The 24,450-nt window shown below is 35.1% G+C and overlaps 2 protein-coding genes across 2 annotated transcripts in view; one reads left to right on the top strand and one right to left on the bottom strand.

The window, feature by feature from the left end:
• IFT74 (intraflagellar transport 74) overlaps positions 1-24,450 on the bottom strand; it is a 40,833-nt gene that overhangs the window by 14,678 nt on the left and 1,705 nt on the right. Inside the window, exons 4-14 of the mRNA XM_075136538.1 lie at positions 23,991-24,039; positions 23,052-23,150; positions 22,825-22,885; positions 22,295-22,354; positions 21,175-21,236; positions 9,415-9,553; positions 8,311-8,373; positions 7,352-7,495; positions 6,653-6,693; positions 5,338-5,417; positions 2,111-2,164 (exon numbers count right to left, since the gene is read on the bottom strand). Of these exons, the coding sequence (XP_074992639.1) occupies positions 2,111-2,164; positions 5,338-5,417; positions 6,653-6,693; positions 7,352-7,495; positions 8,311-8,373; positions 9,415-9,553; positions 21,175-21,236; positions 22,295-22,354; positions 22,825-22,885; positions 23,052-23,150; positions 23,991-24,039 (852 nt within the window). The remainder of the gene's footprint in view (positions 1-2,110; positions 2,165-5,337; positions 5,418-6,652; positions 6,694-7,351; positions 7,496-8,310; positions 8,374-9,414; positions 9,554-21,174; positions 21,237-22,294; positions 22,355-22,824; positions 22,886-23,051; positions 23,151-23,990; positions 24,040-24,450) is intronic.
• Positions 15,769-19,840, top strand: LRRC19 (leucine rich repeat containing 19). The gene is made up of 4 exons (XM_075138290.1): positions 15,769-15,852; positions 17,329-17,839; positions 18,031-18,240; positions 19,515-19,840. Exons 1-4 carry the CDS (start codon positions 15,769-15,771, stop codon positions 19,838-19,840), a joined length of 1,131 nt encoding a protein of 376 aa, XP_074994391.1.

Raw genomic sequence — 24,450 nt, 5'->3', positions numbered from 1 at the left:
CAGCTCATGATAGATACCCTACAATCCTCCTGAACGATCTATTCCAACGCTTGGTGAGTTTTAATGTTAGAAAGCTTTTTTAAATATCCAACCTGAAATCTTTCTGCAATTATTTGTGTATTACTCCTTTTCTATCCTCCATATATATGCAGAGATAGATTATTCACTTTCTATTTGAAACAGGTTTTTTACACATTTGACGACCGTCATAAATCCTCTAAAATAAAAGACTCATTCTTTAATATTTTCTTGCAGGTCATGCTTTCCGCATTCCTCATCAGTCTCTCTTCAGAACTGCCAACCTCTTTCTTTATGTGCAGAACTAGAGACAATACTGCAACTGAAGCCTTCCTCAATGCAGAGAGAACAAGATTACTTCATGTGTCTGACAATCACACTCCTATGTATACCTAGTGCTGTGGTATTTTCTCTTCCATATTAGTATGATACTGCTGAGCCACGTTCACTTTGTCTTTCACTGTAACTCTGAGCCATACCACAGAGCCGTGCCTAACGAACTGCTCCCTATTCTGTATTTTTGCTGTTGATTACTCTGTATAAACTTACACTTAATCCTTTTTGAACTTTTTGTACTTAATTTCTAATTTGCCAGAAGTATTTTAAAGTTTAACCCTGTCCTCAACATGATTTCAGCTTTTCCGATGTAGCATTTTCTGTGAAACTATGTATTTACTCTCTCTCCTGTCATCCAACTGATTAATAAAAATATTGACTAACCTGAACATCCAACACGCTGCAAAACTCTACTCAATACATCCTTCCGTCTTGGCAGTGGATTCTTCATAATTAATAATTTTTTAATCAAATGCACACTATAGGTTAATAATGGACAATATTTCCCTAGCTTGCGTCTAAAAACACAAGACAGCAGTAGAAGATGTACTGAAGTCAAAGTACACATCATTTGCTGCTCCTTCCCTTATTCTGCAATATTTTTCCGTCAAAGAAGGAAATTAGTTGTTTGTTCTTGACAAATCAATACTCGTGTTGTTCATATTCCTGTTTCTGTAATGTTTACAAATTGTTTGCTTCCTTATTTTTTTCACAATCTTTCTGGAAATTGATACTAGGCTGACTGGTGTATCTTTCCCTGGCTGCTCTTCTTCAAGACAGGTACCATATTTGCTCTTTTCCATCTTTAAGATTCCTGCATGTTCCCCCGAAACTCTCAGTTAATCTCAAACAGCTCTGCAACTGCATCAATATCCTCTGATGAAGGGCAGAAACAGAAACAAAACCCAAAAAGTCAGAAGGATCATGAGGTCCCAATTTCATGGTCTGTATTTGTACTGAAAATCAAGATCAAACAAGCTTTTGCCCTTCCGCCTCTCAGGAAATCAGGTAATTTGAAAATGCAGAAACTCTCTAAGAATGCTCTTATCCACCTTTCCTTATTGTCAGAGACATTTCTTTCAGTATCATGCTAGCCCTAAGTTATATTGAACATTTTTAGAGAACACTGTTACAAAAAGGTATTATATACTTTGGCCTTCATGGCATATTTATTGATTGTTTTCCCCTTTTGCTGAGTAATAGACCAACTTTTTTTATAAGCTGCCTACTACATTATACTAGCAATATATTTGAAAAAACAGTTCTGTTTTCATCCTCTGTTAGTTGCTGCTGAGGTCTCTACAACATTAGAACCTTTTAATACGGAAGAAGGCTTTATTAGCATTCACCTTGAATAAACAGATATGAGAAGCCTTAATTTTAAAGAACTACATGATGTCTATGCTTGTATATTTTGAAGTTCAGCTTTTAATCAGACCTGAACAGCTGGTTTTATATATCTTTTATTTAAATTAATTTTAAAATTAATTTCAGCCTTGCTTTCATAACATAAAGCTGTGTTCCTAAGACCTTTAATGTTTAATGAAAAGCCTTGAAAGATGCTCCAAGTATCTTTGACTGTCCTTGTGATATCAATTGTGATATCAATTATCTTGTCCTGAGGTAGATCACAGAAACTTTATGCAAAGATCAGGATATCAGTTCTTTTCAGCTCTAAATTAACTGAGTGTTAACAATACAAGAAAACCTGTATTTAAGTGGAATTGGCCTAATTAAAGTATATTAGACAACTTACTGTCCATGCTTTCTTCCCTCTTCTTCAGCTCCTTGTATTTCCAATTTTCCTCTCCTGCAAGAGATGTAATATTGATTTAACTTTATATTGTCTCAGTCCTGGATTCCTTTAGGTAGGCAAAATGTCAGTTTTAAAAATAAAAATTCTACATGCCCATATGCCTAGAAACTACAGGACTCATCCCATGTCATTTAATGTAGTCACTTCAACTGACTATGTCATACACACTTTTATATTAAAAAAAAATATATTTAGCTTAATAAATCAGCCTCAATGCAATTTTTAGAACTTTTTAGAGGTTGGAATTTTTGATAAAAAAGACTGGGATAAATACTTGGTTTGAACAGAGGAAGTTCATAGGATTTTTCTGAAGTCAGGTGAATTTCAATAATAGGGAACAAATGCTTTTGCATATTTATTTGGGCACCATGCTTAACTAAAACTTTCTGCAGCTCTATTTAACATATGGGCCATTTCAATGGCACTTTCGTGTATTAGAATGGACTTTCATACGGATACACAGCTTGTAAGCAACAGGGTGACAATCTCAGGGAAATAAACAGGAAAACTGTATGAGCAATGGTATAGGAAAATAAAATGCACAGAAAGCTTTCTACAATTAAGTTTAAGAGAACATTTCCATACACATTCTTTATAGTAGCATTAGGAGTAACGAATAACATAAAATACATAATTGACTCTATCTTTAAATCCAACTACTGACTATAAATAGCTCTTAATTAATTAAAATGTACTAGTAAAATGGGAGACTTGATATATTTGTCACAAGTTTCAAGAAGATGAGACAATTCAGCTCCTAAAAATAATTTTAAGTTTCAAACATCTAAATTTTTAATTGTTTGAGTCTTGGTCATTGATAAATTTTCAGCATAATCTTGTAACTTTAAAGAACACAAAGAAAAAGAATGAAGTAGATACAGATATAATTGAGCAAGCAAATTTCTCCAGGTCTTTTTACTTGTACATCCCCGTGCTTTTTTTTTTAATCTACTATATACAAACAATAAGAACATCCTAAGGGACTGTGATTCTGCTTCAGCTTCCTTGCAGCTGTGGCTTTGTTCCTTGCTGGACTCTCTCTTTCATTTTGCAAGGCAAGTCTCTAATACTTAATAACTCAGTCTGTTCTACTCTTAAAAATTCTAGTTACAGTGAGCTGTAAAACAATGAGGTACGTGATCTGGCAAGTATTTAAAGAAAAAAAATATTTGAAATAAAGACCACAACCTTTAAAATGTCTTTACAGAGAAGTTTTCTTTAAAATATGGCATTATTACATCAATAACTTAGCCTCTCATGCAATTTATGAAGTGTTAAGTCTATTCCAATATGAGTTAATGTTGATTTTGACTAATCAGTTAAAGGCAACTGCTAATATATGGAACATATAATAAGTGGGTGAATTTTTTACTTACTTAGATTTTCTTAAGTGAAAACTAAAAATAATTATTTCTATTTATGATCTGTTCATTTTGTTTTTCCTGCTCAAAAATGTTCCCAGCACTGAAATATTAATCCTGAAACATTTAAAAAATCCTTAATTGTAATTTTTTTTTTTACTGGCTATTTTACCTTAAATTTAACTAAAAAACTCTAGAAGCTGAAGTTTTGGGAATGCTTTGTAATAAACAGTTTAAATACTGAGCCATAAGTAAGCTGACCAGGAAGGGAGGGAAGACAGGAATCTCAAGGACACCCCAAGATGCTGATTTAGAGCAGAAGTATGAATGGCCCCCCGGGATTCTCTCTCCATTCACTAGAAAAGTTGGGAGTTTAGATTGCTGTGTCTTAAAGCTACTCCTTATGAATATCTTTGTTATTCCCTCTATGTTATACCAACAGGTATAACTCCCTCTATATTATACCACAAGGTAACTTTATTCTGAATATCCTGACTGTTCCTGATACGTTGACAGAGCGCATGTGCTTTCTCCAACATATGCTTTAAACCCTCTTATTCAACAGAGGTCTTTTTCTAAAACAGTGAAAGACATACAGTCCAGCAATGAATGATTCTGTGTGTAAATCTAACCATAAAATGTGAAAAGCAACTCATTGCTTACCTTCTGCATTTCTCCAAAGATTAAAAAAAAAAAGTTGCAAGCCAAACAAAACAGAAAAATTAAAGCAGAATAGTGAAGTTGGCAATGATATTATCTGGAAACAAGGAAGCTAATAAAACAGTCTTAATAAATTATTTGCACAAAAATAATGAAGTATCTGGAGAAATATGAAATATTTCGTAATGCAAAAGATGAGAAACAAATGTATCAAACATTTGCTTAGGGTCAATTTTAGAAATATTTGTTGAAGAAATTTACAGCTGAATTTTATTACACTGATTGCCTGAGAATAGGTATAAAGTAAAAAGGACACAAACACATTAATTCATAAGTCCTATAGAATTTAAATAACTTGTTATAAAGTCTTCCAGAATGTATGCACATATTTATGTAACTCCTATCTATAGATTCCGTATAATTAGAAGAAAGTTTTCCGTGGGATGAATTTCCATTTTAAGGAAAATCTTCCCCAGCTGTTGAGGGCCTATGCTCACACTAAGTTATTTCCTCCAGAACCATAACTTCCAGTGCTAGGACAAATCCCAACCTAACTTAGCCTATTGTACTACAGCAGGTGTTCGCTGGAGGTAAGTTTCTAAGCTAATGCCATTTCTAGGCAGCTCCCAAACTCTTGTTGCAAAGATCAACCCAAGAAGTTTCAAAGACAGATAAAAATAGTACTGAATTCTGTCTGCTTACATATTATTATTAAACATTCTCAATTCCACATTCACTGACAGTGTATCAGATCATGTAAAAGGTAAAATAAATAAAAGCTTTTGTAAAGCTAAGCTGGTTCTGCAATGCTGCCAGTAAAAGAAACTTCTATTCCTCACCGAGCCCTAAAAATAAAATTGGGACACAAAACCTGTACACAAAAGCTGTACTATTATTTTATATGGTAGTTTTATTACTCAATATGAACTTGATGAATGCGCCGCTAAGAGTGGCTACTCCCCATTTCTCACATTTGAAAAGAGAAGCCTGCACCCTTAGACACAAAACCTTCTTCTGATGGTGAATAATGGACATTTGCATAAGCCTAAAAGTTTCAAACAACAAATGTCCATTACAATATGTGTTATAATATGAACAGATGCAGCTCTGCATAGACTCTGGAGTCTACAACTCCAGACATATTACCTTGATGATTCTCCAGATCCATATCAAGTCGTTGAATTACCTTTTTAAAATGGTTTGTTTTTTCTTTTACTTCTGTCAGCCTGACAAATAGATAATGAAATCCCAAGTTAAAAATGTGTTGTAAAATACCTATTTTGTTTGACAAAAATGGAGAGAAAAATCAAGAATAAAAATACCAAACCAAAATACCAAAGTTTATCAAAACCAAAAGAATATCAGGAGGATTGGCGTTATTATAAAAGGTATATGTAAAGCACCTGTCACTTTAGTCCCTATATCTATTACATATAAGTACTTCTCCTTTTTATTAAAAACATTTTTTGTTGAGTCATCGGTAGGTCTTAACTTACTCAACTGGTCCCTCTGCTGGTTGCTGTACAGCTTTGCAGAAGTACAACATACTTGGTAAACTGCAACAAGGAAGGGTATTCCTTAAATATTACCTACGTGTTCACTAAAATCCATTAAGAAGTTGCCAAGTAAAACACTGTATTACATAATCAATCGGAGTGAGAAAGGAAATTACCTTAAAAACATTTCTATGTAAATTCTCAAATACAAGTCTCTGTTATTGTTTCTTTCAAAAAACCCTGTTAATCAACTTATTATCCAATCAAAGGTGCCAGTGCGTTAAAAACTAACCAATTATTACAGTTTGGAATACTGTTTAGAACAATTTAAAATTGTTTCTAGGAGATTTCAGGAATTATCTCAAATTTTCTGTAAAGAGAGAGAAATCAAAAGGCTCAAAATCACAAAAATATTGTACTGTTTTATCTTCCCCCCTAGTACATTACTATTTATTGTAACATTTACCAAAGTTTCTGGCAAATCTTCAGAAAGGTCCAATACCCAAGAATCAAGAACCAATGCCGTTACTCTTTAGAACTGAACTCTCTGTAAGCAACTTTGTAACTCTTAAGTTTTAAGAACACAAAACAAACATTAACTCTTCAAAATGTGACTGCAGCGTAATGTAGGCTCAACTTCATAAACGTCCCAGATGAATAGCTCTTACGGATGAATGTCTTTTTCAGCCTTAAAGAAGTTTATGTCAGTGCTATTACCAATTTATATTCTTAAGGCATGTTCATAAGGTTAAGAATTATGTTATTATGCAGATCTAAGTGTCCTATCACTATAAAAGTTGTTTAGCTGAACCAGAAGGATATATTCCATTCTCTGTGGAAGGTTAACACTAGCAGAGACTCAAAAATGTGGTTCTAAAAGTCCATAGAAATATGCGTTGGAATTCAACTATCTGTCTTTAGGGTCTAAATGTAATTTGTAGCAACAGTATAATGGCATTACTCACTGTCTTTCCATGCTTGCTATTTCTTGACTATCGTCCTTAACCTATAAAAAAGTATAACAACTTTAACATATGAAATAAAATCTACAAATGAAAAAAGGAAAAATCAAAAAAGATTTCTTAATTTAGTATATAAGGAATAGAAACTCAGCATCTGAAATCACAAACATGCTGTCACATTGTCCAACAGTGGCTCTTCACTGAAGAGAAGAAGTGATACGACTTAAGTGTTATGTCTTCCAAATGTTCTCCTGCTTTCTCAATACACATTTAAAAATCAGACACACATCAGTGTCGTTCCGTCCAATAATCCATATAGTATATATGGATAGTTACATAACATAGCATAGACCCTTGTAAATGGACTAAATTGTTCGTGGATTAGTACATCTGCTCAGTACCCCACAAGGATACTGTCTGGAGTTATGTTATAGAACTGTTCAACAGGATCAGTTTTCCCATACCAACATGACAGATGAATTGGAGCAAGTCAATCAGTTGAAAAGCTGACGGCCAATTTTGCTTTGGCTGAACCTGAAACATCCATCCAGCCAATTCATTAACTGTTCTTAATTTCAGATGATTTGTGCTGCTTAAAGAGCAAATAAAGGCAAGATTCAAACCCAATTATTTTAAAATATTATCATCCCTTAAAATACTGACTCAAAGAACCTTTTACATGATAACATTTTATGTTCTTGCCTGCTTTAGTAATCTCTCTCTTTCTTCCTGTGGAGATTCCATGTTCTTATCCTCAGCAATCATTTGATCTCGACGTTCCTCGAGCTCGTGGAGCTTTTCATACAGCTGCACAGCCTCCTGCTTCACCTGGGAGTGTGCTATTTCCTGTTGGGAAAAGCAAACACCTACTAGTTATTTTCAGATGGCAAGAGAGCATTGCAGAAATTATGTTTTACTTAAGCAACACATCTATAACTGAAAGTGAAGCTTATTGGTTACAAACAGTACAGAGATAGTATAAACAATAAAATTTACAATCCATATTCTCAATTTTGCATTTTCTGGAATGGAATATTCCAGTCAGCTACTTCTTGCTTTCTGAGTTCATCCTCAGGCCAATTTTCTGAGTAGATTTACTACTTCATCATTTCTAGGGGATCACAAACACTACACAGTATTCAAAAGAACTGGAAAAATGTCCAGTAGTATTTGAAAATCATACTTTCGGAATATATACATGACTGTATGTTTGAGCTCATAGAACCTTTTATCCATGGGAGACCCAATATGAGAAAATTCTCCTCACACATCCTGAAAGTTAAAAATATATTGAAAAATCAGGTCTCACAAATCCTTAAGAAGGATGTGAATAATAATTTCACATTTATTTCAGACAATAATTCCAAATAAATCAAATGTCACACAAAACATTTGAAACCACATGAGTAACTAAAGCTAGGAAACCTCATTATTGTTATCAAAATTTGTACTTGGCATCTAGCAAAAACAATTTTTACCCACAACTGATTAGAAATTATTGGTAGAAAACAAAAAGGCAGCTTTGCCTTCCTATTGTAAGGCATGACCCTACAGTATCTGAAAATTTAAGGAGAAAGATTATAGGTATTTTTCTACTGTATTATTTTTTACACTAGAGTTCAGCGAAGATTGGTACAGAGATCACTTGTTATCATACATACAGCTCTTAGAGCCTCCTCCTTTACATTTAGTGCGTCCAATTCCTGCTGTTGAACAACCAATTCCTAAAGAAGAAAAAAATGCAAAATTCAAATAAAAATTACACTTGATGAGATTACTTTTTTGTTCTGCAACTTAGTATTACAAAATGCTGTAAAATATCTCATTGCTGCTCTTAAAAATTTAAAAGACAAAACGATGTCCAGCTTCTCTAAGTAACTCAGATATAGTATCTACTTACTTTCAGCATCCAACTTTTCCAATGAAGTCTTACCATTGTTTTTAGCAGTTGGGCTATAACCAAAAAATTGTTTGCCCTTTTTCCACTATTTTTCTTAAAATCAGTACTGGGTGTGGAAATCACCATTTCTACTTCAGAAGTTTAAAGTCAGATTTTAAAATCTGAACTAGCCACCACAGTTTCTTCATAGTCCAGAAAGAGACAGGTAGGCCCTGACTAGTGATTCAGCTCATCCTAAGACGGCTGGGAAGCACTGGCCTCAAAGGATGCCTATCTCTTTGTACAGACCATACAGAGAAACTTTCTAAGGCTGTATGCCTGAAGCTAGATGATCCCAGAGAACCTAGAAATCTTATTGCTTTTGTTAACATTAGGATTAGTGAAGTCACAAAATTTTTACAAAGCCCAGTTCATTTTTCTGATTATTCAACGTACAACAAGAACAACAAAAAACCCCAGTCAGATTCAGCTTTGTACACAGGAAGAAAACTTTCTGCTCAAGTGAACTAAAAAAATTGTTGGGGTTGTTTTTCCCTTTTGGTTGCTTTTTACACATGATGAAACATCTAAGCACCACAGTGGCTTTTAAAATCTGCATGTCAGCCCCCAAATTTAAAAGGAAAATGATGAACATTATTTCTTCTTAAATAAGAAATACGAAAAGACAAGGTATTTGGTTTTAGTCAATTGCTCTATTTATTTTTCAGGCACTTCTATAATTGATTAAGGTACCAGCAAGCTTTTTTATTGTTTTTATTTTGTTTTTATGACTCCATTCTCAAGCTCTTTAATATTGAAATTCTATGTGGAACCAATGGAAACAGATTGAGAAACATTTTAGGTAAGTACAATGAAACGAACCAACCTGGGAGAGTTTTTCATTTGCAGCCTTCATCTCCATATATTTAGCTTGATTTTCCTGCGACATGTCTTTTATTATGTCATCTGCTACAACCTTTTCATGTTCAATATCTTCTTCTACACCTTGAATTAACTTTTCTGTGCTGTAAAAATAGAATGTTTTTGTAACTTATACTAGTTGATGTTTATTTTAAGCACCCATTTCAAACTCTGGTGTTCCTTCAGCCTCACTGAAATGATCCTTTTACACAAAAACTCCACAGACTCTAAAAAAAGGAGTTACCTACTTGTATCTAATCTTCTTGGAGTTGGATTAGCTACATAAACAGTCACACACGGAATACAGAAGATGCAGAATTCTTTGCCCTTACAGTACCCACATAGTACTCTCCAACACTCCCACCCTGTCTACCTACATAGCCCCCAACACTGGCAAAAGTATACTACTCCCTCTCAGTTGCTCTCAATCAGTGAAATCCTAGAATAAGAACAGGCAGTCTGAAATAAAGAAGCTGGTATGTGATTTGTGAATGCACATAAAGAAAACTATTATATAGATACCAGGACTTGACAGTACTGGATAACGATGATAAGATGACTTTCTTTTAGCAATGAATTGTTGGATTCCTTAAGAATGGAGAGTGGCTTCAGTGTCGTAGGCAGTGTGGAGCTTCTTAACCATGCAAGAATTAAGAAATTAGCCATTCCTGACATTCTTGATTCATGACTTTAATCTCGTTAGGAAATCAATGGGCTGCAACCATAAAAACTTCTCTATCACTGCAGCTATATTAAGGTACAAGCAAATGTATTAGCAGATTCAAGGAAGGCATAAAGAGTTGTTCTCACACTGTCTCACGTAATGTCTAGTAATTTCTATGGAATTCCTGAAAGCTGAAGAGTCTATTTGAGAATATAGCTAAAGGTAAAGGAAATTAACAAAAACTCCTGAGACCCTAAAGAGTATACCCTCCTTCCCTTCACAGTTCATGAAAGATTGTTTGAACTGTTTGTTTGTTTCCAGAGTGACTTCTGCTATTAAGAATGACAAAATCAGCTGGATACTTCCTTCAGGATTTATTTTTCTTCTATTTTTCGTTAATTCTTCCTGAGTTGCAAGATGCCAGGAATTTTAAATTATATAACTGACACTATCAGTTCAATGATTGCAGCCAAGAATGCCCTAAGGCTTAAAAGATGATGCAAAATAGTCTAACTGCACAAGGATAAAATCAGGGTAAGGGAACAATGAAAATTTCATAGAAGCAGAATAGAGCTGATGTTGGAATGGACTTCTGAAGGTCATCTAGTCCAACCCCACTACTCAAAGCACAGTCACCTAGAGCAGGTTGTCAATGTCTTGTTCAGGCAGGTTTTGAGTACCTTGAAGGATGGAGACCCCACAACCTGTCTGGGCAATGTTTCGATGTTTGGCCACTCTTACAATAAAAAGCTTTTTCTTACATTTAAATGGATTTTCCTGTTCTCCAATTTGTGGCCATTGTCTCTTGTCCTGCCCTTGGGAATCACTGAGAAGAGACCAGCTCCATTTTCATTACTCCTACCCATCAGGGATTTACTTCGATAAGATACCCACTAAGCCTTTTCTTCTAGTGATTAAACAATTCCAGCTCCCTCAGCCTGTCCTCATAGTTTTCACCACTTCCAAGGAATTCTCAAAAGAGATTCAAAAGAGTAACCAGTCTTCCAGCTGGCTTCAAGAAAGATCTATAATTTCTAGGAAAATGAGGATGCTAAGTAGAAATTCTGTCAGGTTAGCAACCCATGCTGCGAAGATGCTTTGGGACCTGACGATGAAGAAACAAATCAAAGTGATGATCTCCCACTTTCTGTAGCAAATTTGTCTGCCCAAGAAATACCAGATGGTTGTAACATGACATTAAATGGAACACCCTCCTGAGAGTAAAAATGGTTTGTTCAGACCCAGTCCAAGGAATGAAGCCCTCACTGTAAATACACCAGCTTATGAATGGATAATTATGTTATGCTTGGTAGTGGAAAGGAGTAATTTTTTAAGTGAAGCGTGTTCTTAAGCTATGAGAGTAGTTTCATTCAAGACCCTCTGGAAGACATGGAACTGGGAACTGGCAGGGTGCTTTCATGTTACTACTTTATTGGAAGCTCCCCATCCCTCCATCGGGGCCTATGAAAGCTGTTGCAAGGTCTCAGCAGTGACAGTTTCTCTCAAATCAAGCCCAACTGAAGAGACAACAGAATGAAAACAGAGAAATTGCAATGAAGAATTCAAGAAAATGTTAAGGTTGCTGATTTCCAGAATAAATCTCCACACTAGATGTAATTCATTCATTCTTGAGACACTGTCAGTACTGATCACAGGGAGCTTGTCTGAAGTACAAACAGGGTGCCTGTTCCTGGAGATCACTGGGGCATTTAGGGAGGGAGAGAAGAATACTGCCTGCTGCATTTCTCCCGTGTTCCAAAACACCACGTGTAAGCAGCTGCCACTGTTGAGGGCAGTTATGTCTCCAAGCTCTACTGGATTTTTCTCATCTATGCCCGAGACTGCAAGTACGCATGACAGAGTAAGGAAAGAAAGTCTACTTTTCCAGCCCCACCGATGTAAAGTGTGTGTGGACACGTTCCAGAACAGCCTCTTTACCTGAGGCAAGTCTCTTTTTGTGATATGGACTCCTGTCTAAATACTTCAAGGTGATGCAGTATGCCCTTGAGACTATAAATGTCTGACTTAGCTGTGACGCATCTTCTGTGGTAGAAACCTTTTGACAGAAGGTTAAAAATCAGTGATTTTCTGAGAGGCAATAAAAATATCAGCAATGGCTATCACAGGAAGACAATTCACTACCACAAGTAATTTGAAGATTACTGATGAAGCTGAATCAGGGATGAGGCTTGGAAAAGCTGCAGAATGTTCTGAGATACTAAGCAAAAAATCAAAGTGGCAATAACATCAAAGAGGCATAGTGAAATAAAATGGTTTCTACAGCCACATATTCGAGAGGAATGAAGGAGAGGAGACTGAACTGTTTTGTAGTTTGATGCTGTGCATTGGCCAGAATGAGGCTTAGAGAATGAGCACCAATGCAAGAAAAAATTTATTGCACATAGTGTTTGTGTATCGATATAATCCCTTTTTCAACATACAGACATGCATGCATATAGACATACTCTCAAATCAGAGCAAGTATCATCTGTTTTTAGAATTTCTTCCTGAAATATAGCCCATGTAACAGACGTCCTTAAGTGCTTGTAATTCTTTGTAAATAATGAGTTTTATATATCACACCCTGCAGCTCCTCTGATGCCGATGTTTCCAAAACACAAGAATTTAACACAGATTTAACTAACTGCTAGAGATCTTTAGTTTAGTATGCAAATATCTTGAAATTTTCTTCATTTGATGACTGATCACATAAAAAATACAAGTTTTTTTCTGTCTCCAGCATTTCTTTAATTGATTATAACCCAACTTGCTTGTAAATTCCTGCTGGCATTTTAACTCAGTGCTTCCTATGTGATCTGGAACTTGACATTTGAGCACACTACTATGAGACTTCTCTATTGGCTGCAGATCCAATTAAACCCAAGATGATTATAAGAAGTTGCTCAACCTAGTCAATCTTTTGCTAAGGATTTTCTAGGTTTATTATTTTTTACACTGCCTGCTTATTCATCAGGTACAAAGGTTGAACAAAAACAAAGTGCTGTTGCACCATATTATTTCTTGTCAGTGCACTGAAAAACCTACACATGTGTACATATGCTGCCTCTAAGAAGCTATAGAAAGGTAAGACACTTGGCACATCTTTTTCAAAATGTAGGCAAAGATTTATTAGTGTAACTTTGTTGCCAGACTGGAAACAAATACATCTTGAGATACCTTAAAGGTTCAGGAATTACTACGAACCTTGGACACGCTAAGCTGTTAAGTAAATTGTACTTCAGTAAAAAGCCAGGGAACAGTCCGTTTCTTCTCTGAAAAGCAGACTACCTGATTATATAAACCCCATTACCACCCCAAATCTGCCTTTTTCTTTACAAATGCAAGAAAAACAATAGGAATTACATTACTATTAAACAATAAAATCTTTAAAAGTTCACTGAGGAAAACTTTAAGAAAGCGCTTCTACTTACAAGGAAATGTCAAGGTATTACCAATGTATTGCCAGGCTCTGTTTCTTTCCAAAGCAATTACTTTAAACAGCAATTCTTAAAGACTGGTTCTAGTAAAAAGCTAAACTGCAATTAAAATTACAGATGCTTTCCTGTTCTTCTACTGATTATACAGGTTCCCACACACACAATGCAGGAAATCGAATTTGTAAGAAAACCCCTACCTTTTCAGCAGAAACTAAAGTAAAAAATAGGAACTATGTTTTTGACTTAGACACATGTAGAGTGAATTTTTACACAGGAAAAGGATTTTTCCAGTTAATGGCATGCCCTTCATTCAGACGTGTTAAATTTTTTCTTGAAGTTCTGAAAAACTTTAAAATTAACTTTCATTTTCAACTTGTTATTGATTAACTTACAGACTAATTTTTAAAATAATATTTTAATATATTTTCCCCACTCTATTAAAGACAGTATTTTTCCTGAAATCTGCAAACTACAATAATACTATTAATTCTTGTTTCTAGATTGCCTGGTTAAGGCCTGCTCTGTTTCTGAACATCTTGGAAGTGGTATCTTTAAGGTCCAAGTATGCCATGAGATCCAACTGTTAACATAGTCTACATCAGGAGTTCTCAAACTGCATGTTTTCCATGCAATATAAAACTGGCTCCATCACCGCCAAGAACAATACCTAATACAGAACATAATACTACAGTGGCTGCTGCTGCTAGTATCCCTTGTCCCTGCCACTGATAATGTCTAACAAAAAGGTTTATTAACTCTTTTTGTATTTAATGTAAATTTCCAACAGCAGTAGAAATGCACGATGGATCAGAGCAGTATAAGTGGCATTTATCATTTTCTTCTTTGCAGGGAGTTAGTAAGTTTCCAGGCTGACTCAGTTAGGTGAATGAGGTCAGTCTTCAAACACACAAATGTATAGAAGCAATCAATTAGACTTGACCAATTTGGTCTGTCACTTCATCTACTCCATACTGATCAGAAAAGGCTTCCTGGCACTCTTTTTAAGGATTGGTGGAGTTTTTTCAAATCCGACTGCCTGCCTATGCTTAGCATTGTTTGTGCAATTGAGCTTCCTTATGTAATTTCCCCCACTCTTCTCTGCTAAATTCAGCGAATACTCTCTACAGCTCAAGATACAATAGGCACTTTAAACAAGTATCTTACACCTTATCTTTTGGGCCTTTTTTAATCTGGAAGACAGAAATCGGGGAAGGAGATACTGAGGTTCACTTAGCTCACGATCTTTTCTCTTCAGATGCTTAAGAAAAAGTGTAAAGATGAAGGGGTAATCTACCTTTTACATAACATTTTAATTCAAGTCTGGCATAAACAGGGACTGATTTAACATCTGACAGAGATGGTCTAACATTCCTGTTCAAAATCAGTAGATCTTGCAAATAACACCTGATTCAAAGGGGGTGGATAAGTGACACTTTCTCTGAGAGAAGTTAATGTCAGTTAATGTCATTAAGTGAATACCATTTGTCAGAAAAGCTTTCCTGACTCTCAAAAAATAAGGTTCAAATCTGTACAAAAACTCCAGCACAAGAGATTGAACCATGTTTACTTCATTCCAAAGATCAGAACAACAACTACACTTTCATAATACAGAGGTCCAAGTTTATGTCAGATGATATATGTTATATTATGGATAATAAAAAGATTAGAAGATCAATCTACTAATTAAAAATTCACAAAAATTGCTTAATAACTTGCATAAGAACATACGAAAAATCTGACTGGATAAACCAACAATCCATCTAGTACAGTATTCTGCCTCTGTCAGTGGCAACAAGAGAAATTATTTAGGGAGAGCATACAAGCCTGAATACTTTCTACAGCTTACTCCTATCATAGTCTTCCAGTATCCACAATTGCTTTAACAGGGATATTAATGAGTACATCCCTGCCTATTTGTTTTATCCATTTATGAAACTGTTGCCTATTAACTTGTCTGATCAATCCCTTTTCTATTTGCTGATACAGTCTGCTCACTGGATTTTAGGTTTGAGTCAATTAAGTGAAAGCTGAATGCATTAATTTTGACAACCTATGTTTTTCCTCTTAATTTTACATTTTGTAGTACCTATGTAGAACAAAATTTATTAAATTATCATTGAAATGACTGTATCTATTAATTTGTTAAACTACTCTACAGAAGACACTGGTATGCTGGTCTTGGTGTACAAAAGTATTGTTTTTTTGCTAGGCTCTAAACATGAAACTCTCTTGGCTTGTGATGTGGGCTGGCACACTGTTTTTGAATCCAGTCACTGCTGACTGCAACGTTACTTCTCAAACTGTAAGTTTTATATGTATGTAAATTACCCTTATTTTTGAAAGATACACTAGAAGCTAAAGGCATTTTAAAAACTACCTTGTAAACATAAAATTCCTGAAGAAAGAAGCATATAGAGACAAATAAGAAGATGTGGTTTTCTGCACAATGGATAACTAGCTGCTGGCAGTCATTGTAAATGGGTGAATAACACCAAAACATATTTGAGATGGTTTTATATTTCAGTCAAATCTCTCGCAAATACAGTGCCTCCTTTATCTTTTTGGAATAGACCTAAAAAACAACAGTTACTTGAATAAGGCCAACTACTGCTCGAGAGATTTACTGAGGTAGCGCTTGCCCAAGTCAGGTCCAAATGTATGTAAGAAATTTTAAAGTTTTTTTTTTTCCCAGAGGTTAATTTAATGGATTTTGTATTTATTGGGGAATGAGGGGAAGGAAGAAGTCTTGTTTAACAGTCAAGTTGGTACCGTACTATTTGCTCTAACTCACTGCTTACAGGTCCAGTGCTGTATCTACTGCTTGTTCACTTTGGGACAAACACGAAGAACAAAAAAACCACACAATGGATATATACAGTGTAGAAAAGGCACTCCACCTACATTTGTTTTTAAATAAGCTAGCTAGACTCAATTCGGTCACAGCAGTAACAAGCTGACCATAGACTACTTATTTAGGAAGAGGGATATCGCAACCACTCTGTTTTCAGTACTTAGAATCTCCTTTAAAGCCAGTTCAAGTATCTTGACACTAAACATCATCTGCAGTAATGCATAAATAGACATATAAAGAAATCTACTCTTTTCAGAAAACAAAAACGTTTCAACATATTGAGAGTAAACACTCTCAAACCTGAAAAGACTGCAGCTATGCTAAACTTCAACCCAGAAGACCAAAATGAATTTAAGTGCTATATTTATAATAAAAATATACACTAAATGTTTTGTTGAAGGTCTGCTCCAAAGATGTTTTAAAGAGTAAACATAGCTGTTTTTAAAACAAAAAAAATACATTCGAAAAAGCATCTCTGAATTAATTTTCAGTTTTGAATCCACTTCCTCTATGACACCTTCTTTCCAGATTATGTGGGAAAGGAATCCTTCTTCTATCCAGCCAACCTTCCCACAGAATTTTAAAACAGACAGCTCTACTAATTCCAAAATAGCATGCCAAACTGGTAACGTTTTGGATAATCATCACATACAGAGCCCTGCATCTCAAACAGCATTTAAGCACTAAGTTGATCTGGAACTTCAGGTCTCTATACACTAGGAGGATTCATTCCCCTGTATCACCAGACCACAAGTATATCAAGAAAAACATAAATAAAATTGCATGAAGAGCAGTAGAACTTTTCCTTTAAAGTGCTGTCATTAAAAATCACAAAAGATTTTTCACGCCCTTAATAGTCATCACTGAGACACCTTCATCACTGGACTTCCCTACAGTATTTAATTGTTATTTTCTTTTTTTCAACAGGTCACGTGTGAGGAGTCTGGAAAGAACCTCTCTAATATCCCCATTAACCTTTTCCAAAATGTTACTAAATTAAGCCTCAAAAATAATAAAATCACTTTAAAAGATAGTGACAAAGACATTCTTCAAAGTTTTATTAACCTCACTGAACTTTATCTGAATGAAAACATGATTACTGTACTGTATAATAACAGCTTCTGCAATCTGACAAAACTCGTGATTCTGGATATCAGCAACAATCATATTAGCACAGTTCATAAAGCAGCATTTGCAGGATTAAATCAACTCTCAGTGTTGAATCTGTCCTATAACGCAATTACTCAACTAGATTCAGATGTATTTACTTCTCTAAAAAGTCTGACAGTTTTAAATCTACAGTATAACTTTCTGAAATCTTTTCATATCAAATCATCTTTTAAATTGATTAAAACCATTTTAGCTGGAAACCCATGGACCTGCTCCTGTGACCTCCTTGATTTACAGAAATGGCTAACTGCCTCCAATGTGACAATGGGTAAGTTTTGGTAAGAGCAGCATTTCATTCTTGTTTATATCAAACAGCCTTATCTTGTTTTTTCCTGAGCTGGATAATATCCACCATCAACTTATCTGTATTTTGCAGTAATACATTAGTTATGCATGAAAATTTTTTAGTGCCAATTAATTAGCAATATCTCATAGCTTTTCCACGGCTCACATTCACAGAAAATGAAAACAGCACTACATGTACATTCCCAAACAGCACGGAAAAATTGTCCATCAGGATGGCGGCTATCCAACAAGCTGACTGCAAAATTGAAAAAGCTTCTTTAGAAAACACTGTAACTTTCACTGTTGCCATTAAGCTTAAAAGTAGTGCCTCACTAACACCTCCGACTCCAAACAACATCACTGGAAGCAATGGAACACATGCAGGTAATATACTGATGTTTCGCTTTACTGCTTAAAAGCTGTTTGATTTGCTGTTCCATGATTTCATACTGTTTTGTATTCCTAGCACACTGTAATGCTTCCATAAAAGCCAAGGCTATGGAAAAAGTGTATTTCCAGGTTTTGGTAGACCGTATACACATTATGGTGAATGTTAAGATCTACTGAGTAAGTGTTCAAAAACGACAAACCACACCTGAATTCTCAAATGATACTACAAGCTGATGACGAAATTCAGGCTTGAAATTCAGATAATTGCCCAGATCTCTGGATAACAGAACTAGGGAAGCATCTTTAAAAAATTCAATTACTTCTTCCAAATTAACTGCTTTGTAGATGTAGCTGTCTTCTTAAAACGTGAAAGAGTGAGCCTATTAATTTTACTCCTGTCCTTGACTGTGTTCAGTGTAAAGGACATGGATGTGCCCATCCCACATTCTTTGAAAATTTCAGCGATACTCTCCTTACTTTTCTTCACCTTTTGTTGTTAATTCCACCATAACTCTGTAATACTCTAGCTTTTCTTTTGGTAAAGTCATGGGGTTTTTTATTAATTGCATTAATAACATTAATGCAAATTAATGTTATTCTCCACTCTTCCATACTGAAATGCTTTACTTCTTGCTTCTGGCTAAAGCAGAAGAAATACCAATCTCCAGATACATACAAAAATTGTATGCCACTACTGCCACAGGCTTCTTTTGCTGTAGCAGCTATAACCTATTTTAGGACAGTGGCCAGCACACAAAACCAGCTTCTAAATAAAGACTACTGGCAACTACAGTCTATTGAAATTTTTATTATAAAAGAAATACAATTGAAAGGATATGCCAAACAAAAGATGTAATCTTTTAGGGTGCAGACATCATCACCATACAGAAATTCAAGCCTGGGAAATAGAATTTGAAGTCAATTATTGATTTTTTTTTCAAAAGCCCAATTTTGGAATTGATTCTATCTTTCGTATGTCCCCAGAACTTTATCTGACTTTGAAACTATTATTTAATTTTGATAAATACGCATGGCGGATTTATATTGCTGGGAAATATGAGATGTACATGCATTTTTGGTCTTAGTGATGTTTCTGACTCCCTAATAACATAGCAATAACATTCTACTAAAGCTTTGGAGATACTCAGTAATTCCCCTATCATTGTTTATTTTGTGTGTTCTCAATCCAGCTATGAAAAAATGCATACTAGAGTTCTTGCTGTATCCTCATGAAGATGACTCTTCTTTTTTTCCTGTCTGTTCTAAAGAGTTACCACTTCTTGGCAAAAGTTGGACCTTCCTAGCAGGTGTCTTAGGGTTTGTCCTAAGCACTACGCTCCTGATTTTTACTGCTATAAAATGCCCGACATGGTATCACTATTTGATCAGCTACAGACACCGTCGTCTGGAAGAAAATGACTCAGAGATGTTTGAACGGGAGTTCTCAGCTGACATGAGTTCTTCTCCTACAGTATCGGGTACAAATTATGAAGATCCCATAGTAATATTTGAGAAAATTCAGGCATTTGTGCCTGGGGAAGACGGATTTATTGAGGATAAATACATAGATTCTCATGTAACTGAGGAGAGTTAATGTCTTAAACAATGGATGATGAACTGACTTTTCAAAACTGTAGTATACTTATACTTCCATGTTATGCTACTTAGGTACAATACAAAATGAAGCTAAGCAATCCATCTCCCTTCATCTCATCAAATCCATAACAAAGTATTGCTGCATGGATCATGAAGCTAAAAAATGTGGTGATGTGCATGGATTAGTGTCACAAAAAATATTTCAAAACATGCAAAAAATACTCATAATCCACCTTTCACAAAAACCTATTTTGTTATTTATGGCAGGGGCAGGGAACTTACTGTATATTGCTTAACATGAACAAGTCTTTACAAAGTAGCTTGTGAAACTGGTATAATCACTAATGCTTTATATGTGAAAAAGTCCAGAAAGGAAAAATAAATTCTTTAAAATGTTGAAGCAGATCACAGCCAGACTGGGGACCGAATCCAAATCAATGGTGTCACAGCTCAGTAGTCTGTTAGGCAAAACTAACACAATCAGAGAACACAGCATTTTTTTTTTTTTCCTGAATTAGCAGAGCAAGAAACACCAACTGCTCCATTCCCTTAAATGTGTCTACATAAAGTACAATGACAAATTATCATTACTGCATATCTAATGCTTTTATGCCTTAGTTTGCTACTGAACCAAGTTTTTCCTCTTCATATTTTCTTAACACTTAAAAATGCATTCAGGGGTAGAATAGACACATCTGCAAGCTGTTGAAAACAGCAGTATTGTTGAAAAGTGACTTATTATTAAATGGTGAATTGTTTTTTAAAAGTGCTTATTTATATATGAAATCTCATCGTTGAGATTGTTCTTACTGGCAACACGCAGGATCATCTCTTTCTCCTGCACATCCTAAACTAAACGTCAGAAACTCACCCTCTCAGCCTATCACTACACAAGCCATTCTCAAGGCTTACAAATTCTTACTGCAAGCATCTCACTGTCCTCATCTTCCCCTCCACACACCCTTACCTTATCGGACAGGAATTGCAGTTCTATTCCCACTTCTGCTTGCTTTCCCCACTCTGCTACTCCACAACACAACCTCCAAAACTCAGGAACTTGACAACAGGTTGCCAAAAGACAGGAGTCTCCACTGCCACCTAACTCCTCCTGGATGACATGGTAAGTATCTCCACAGCAGTTACTCAGAAGAGTTTAATGCCGGGAACTCCAGCTGCAGCCTGGCACTGATGTATCACCTTGAAATTGCTCAGATATCATTTGTGGCATGCATCGCCCTGTTAAGGAACTTCTGAATTAGATGGCACCTCAATTTTGCCAAGTTCAGTTATGATTTTAACAGCTTTGGAGAAGCATACACTTCATGTACTTACGCTTGTCTTTCTGTGAAAATTTTATCCACGCTCTGAGCATCTCGGTCATTCTGAACCTTTAACTTAAAAAAGAAAAAGGTATTTTTATATCATATGTAATAATAAAGATACAGACTTTATACACAAATTCAAAGTTTTCTTTAAATGAGCAAGAAGTTGCTCAGAATGCAGTAGAGGAAGGAGCAGCAGAGGCCGCCTGCTCCAGAAGTTTTTCGCAGTTGATACTGAAGAAAGACCTTCTGAAATTGCAGTCTTCCACGGAAACCAAAGGAAGTAAGAAGGCATCTCTATGTTTGAAAAAGAAATACAATCAAGTTTGTAACAAATCAATTCACTTACTATTACTGTGGGAGTAAAATACTGTTTAAGCCTACAAACAAAATGAAAATCTAACACTTGCAAAGCATTCTTCTTTTTATGACACAGACATTCTGACTTTATTTTTCAATCAAATGCAGGGGGAAAAAAAATATTTTGACCAAGAAATACCCAGGTGGTTTTTCAAGCTACCAAAATAACCTTTTCTAAAATTAGTTTCTTTTGCTTATGGACAAAGTGATTATAAAAAATGGAACCTCCTTAACGCCACTCATGCCTTAATGCTTAGAGGAACACTAAATGTGTTAGAAAATAAAGAAAGAAAATAAAGGAAGAACAAAGCTCATTGATTTTGGGGTTGGCCATGTCAGAGACCTATTTAATATATATTACACTGGAGTCATTTAAAGGCAGAACACAAAACAGAACTAAATTTTCAGAAGACCAGGCAGCTTTACAAAGCAGTGCAGCCTAGTGAATTTGCTTTTCATAAGACTAGTGTTCTGTGCTTCCAAGTCAAATAAAGAATATATTTTAACACTTATAATTTGGGTTGGGATGACAGCCTTCTCAAATCTAAAACACAGAAAACTACCATGGGGTTGTTAATGCAACACTTCAGACAATTCTTTCACTACAAACACGTTGCCAATATTACGGTTAATTTAACTGGAAAAACCGGGTAAGTTACCGGTAAGGTAATTAGTGCTATGATTTTTTATATATGTCATACGTTCAAAGCACCAAGAATGTAACACACACCATTTCTCTGTTCAAACATAGCAAATATCCTAATTCTTACCATGTTGTAATCTCGAATCACTTCTGCCATATCCATATTGGTGTTAAGTATATCCACAACCTGAAATGAGACAGAATTCCAACCTGTTATTACTCTCCTTTTTTTTAATTACACACAAAAAAATCAGACAAATAGGTAGCAACTCACAAAGCGCTGATGAAAACGCAGCAATGTTCTGTTATTGCAAATGGAAAAAACATGATTTGGGAATCCTGATAGATTACATGCAGTTTTCAGAAGTAATCATCATTATATGTAGCTGTACAAAACACACAAATATTATGCAGCAGTGATTTCTTAAATCCGTATGCAACTGCTTCTACTAATGTATAGTACACTTTCTTTTTTTTTCTTTTATATTTTCCTTAGTTTCCATCTTTTTCCTTTCCAATAACTGAATAAAAGCCAGTACTAATCAGTATATTTTTACAGAGAAATGTCAAAAAAAAGATGCTGAAGTAAAGCAAAAGCACTACAAAGTAAATGAGAGAAGGGAGAACATTCAGTATCAAAAGCTGATGGCAGCATACCATGTTGTAGTCTGCTAGCTGACCTTGAAATTCTTTGATTTCACCAGCTAAAGCCTCTGCCCTAAATACAAAACAAAAAGCCAAACTTAATATGGGAAGATCTGTATATGTGAAAATAAAATAATGAAAAAAAGAATTATTTAATGGTTCCTTGAAGCTTGCACAATACCCGAGGATAGTCTTGTGACTGAGAAAGTTAACACTGCATTAGCTGCAATACATCTCACCTTTTTTCATATGACAAATAGACAGATTTCTCTTGCTTGTGCATTTCTACTTCTTCCTGCAGCTTGTTAATTTCTGTTGTGAGTTCATTTGTTTTGCTTCTGTAAAAAATAAACAAAAAAGAATCATTAACATTTGAATGTACAACTAAAACACAGATAGAACAGAAACTATATTTTACTACAAGAGATGTGCAATCAGTATCTTTCTCACACTGCACCATGTTTCAAATCAGTATTTCAACGAAGAGCTGGATAAGTAAGGAAAAAAGCAAAGTGGTTCTATCAGATAAAATCATAAGTAGTCGTTAGAAAACCTGGATATGAAATTAAATGCTTTAATTAGCTTTTTGTCCCTGATGGTGAAACAGGTGTGAATTATTCTCAAATGGACGGGAAAAGAAATCATAGTATCATTTCACAGAATGTGGATATCATCCATATTTAAAATTACATCTTTTAGGACTGATTATTCAATACTACAATATGATCAACTGACAAAGTAGTGTATGCAATACAGTTTCCGCAAGGCCTTGCCTTTGTCAGTGTTAGCGCAATGTGTAATCCAAGTAAACCACCTGAAATGTAAAAAGTGCTTCGTTTGTGGTGCTACTTCTTACAAATGGAGCTATCAGACCTATCAAGCATTACAGGTGGAAGCTCAAAATCACTGACCCTCCATTTACTAATGCTGTGGGAGTGCATTTAACTTAGCAGGCCTAATAACAAAATGTCAAAGTAATCTACTTGTATTTGGACATAAGCATAAAATTCCTTCCCTCCTACAAACTATACGCAAAACCTTAACTCTTGTAACAGGACAGATTCCATTGTAAGTGAACACCACTTATCCCACGCTATTGTTAAACACAACAAACTTCATGTCAGAAAGGGAACAGAGCATTAAATCTTCTGCAGCTTGAATGTGTTGTTAAGACATACCTCAGCAGTCCAAGGTAATATGTTTTATCCATTATCTGTCTCTGAGGACCTGACAAAGGGGAATAAGAAGACATTTTGTTAGAAAACAAATTTTGTAGGAAACTAATTTTGATGAACTGTAAATTATGAAAACAATCTGCAGAATTTGCAGGCAGAGAACTGTCATCTTCTCAGTGTTCTTAAATAGATTTTACCTCATTAAAACAAATGAAAGCAGAAATTCATTTTAGACTGTTCTGAAGATAAACATTACTTTTTCAGCTATATGAATAGTTACTATATAACAAAGTATTTTAATCGTTCTGCCGTGATGGAAGAAGACACAGTTTATCCTATTCTATTCTTCTGAATGATCTTTAAATACATCTCAGGCACAGAAAAGCCTTTGTCTTCTCTGACTGACAAGAGCAAAGAAAATAAGAGGAAAATCCTTTCTCCTACTCCTATTAATCATAGCTAT

Source organism: Calonectris borealis, chromosome Z (assembly GCF_964195595.1).
Source record: "Calonectris borealis chromosome Z, bCalBor7.hap1.2, whole genome shotgun sequence".
NCBI classification, from domain to species: domain Eukaryota; kingdom Metazoa; phylum Chordata; class Aves; order Procellariiformes; family Procellariidae; genus Calonectris; species Calonectris borealis.
This window is presented reverse-complemented; position numbering and strand designations above follow the sequence as displayed.

What these genes read in the sequence shown, in the direction of transcription:
- LRRC19 (XM_075138290.1), top strand. Translation starts at nt 15,769, where the DNA reads ATGAAACTCTCTTGGCTTGTGATGTGGGCTGGCACACTGTTTTTGAAT. An exon ending in TGCCTCCAATGTGACAATGG is followed by an intron (nt 17,840 to 18,030) that starts GTAAGTTTTGGT and finishes TCACATTCACAG; the next exon opens with AAAATGAAAACAGCACTACA. An exon ending in AAGCAATGGAACACATGCAG is followed by an intron (nt 18,241 to 19,514) that starts GTAATATACTGA and finishes TCTGTTCTAAAG; the next exon opens with AGTTACCACTTCTTGGCAAA.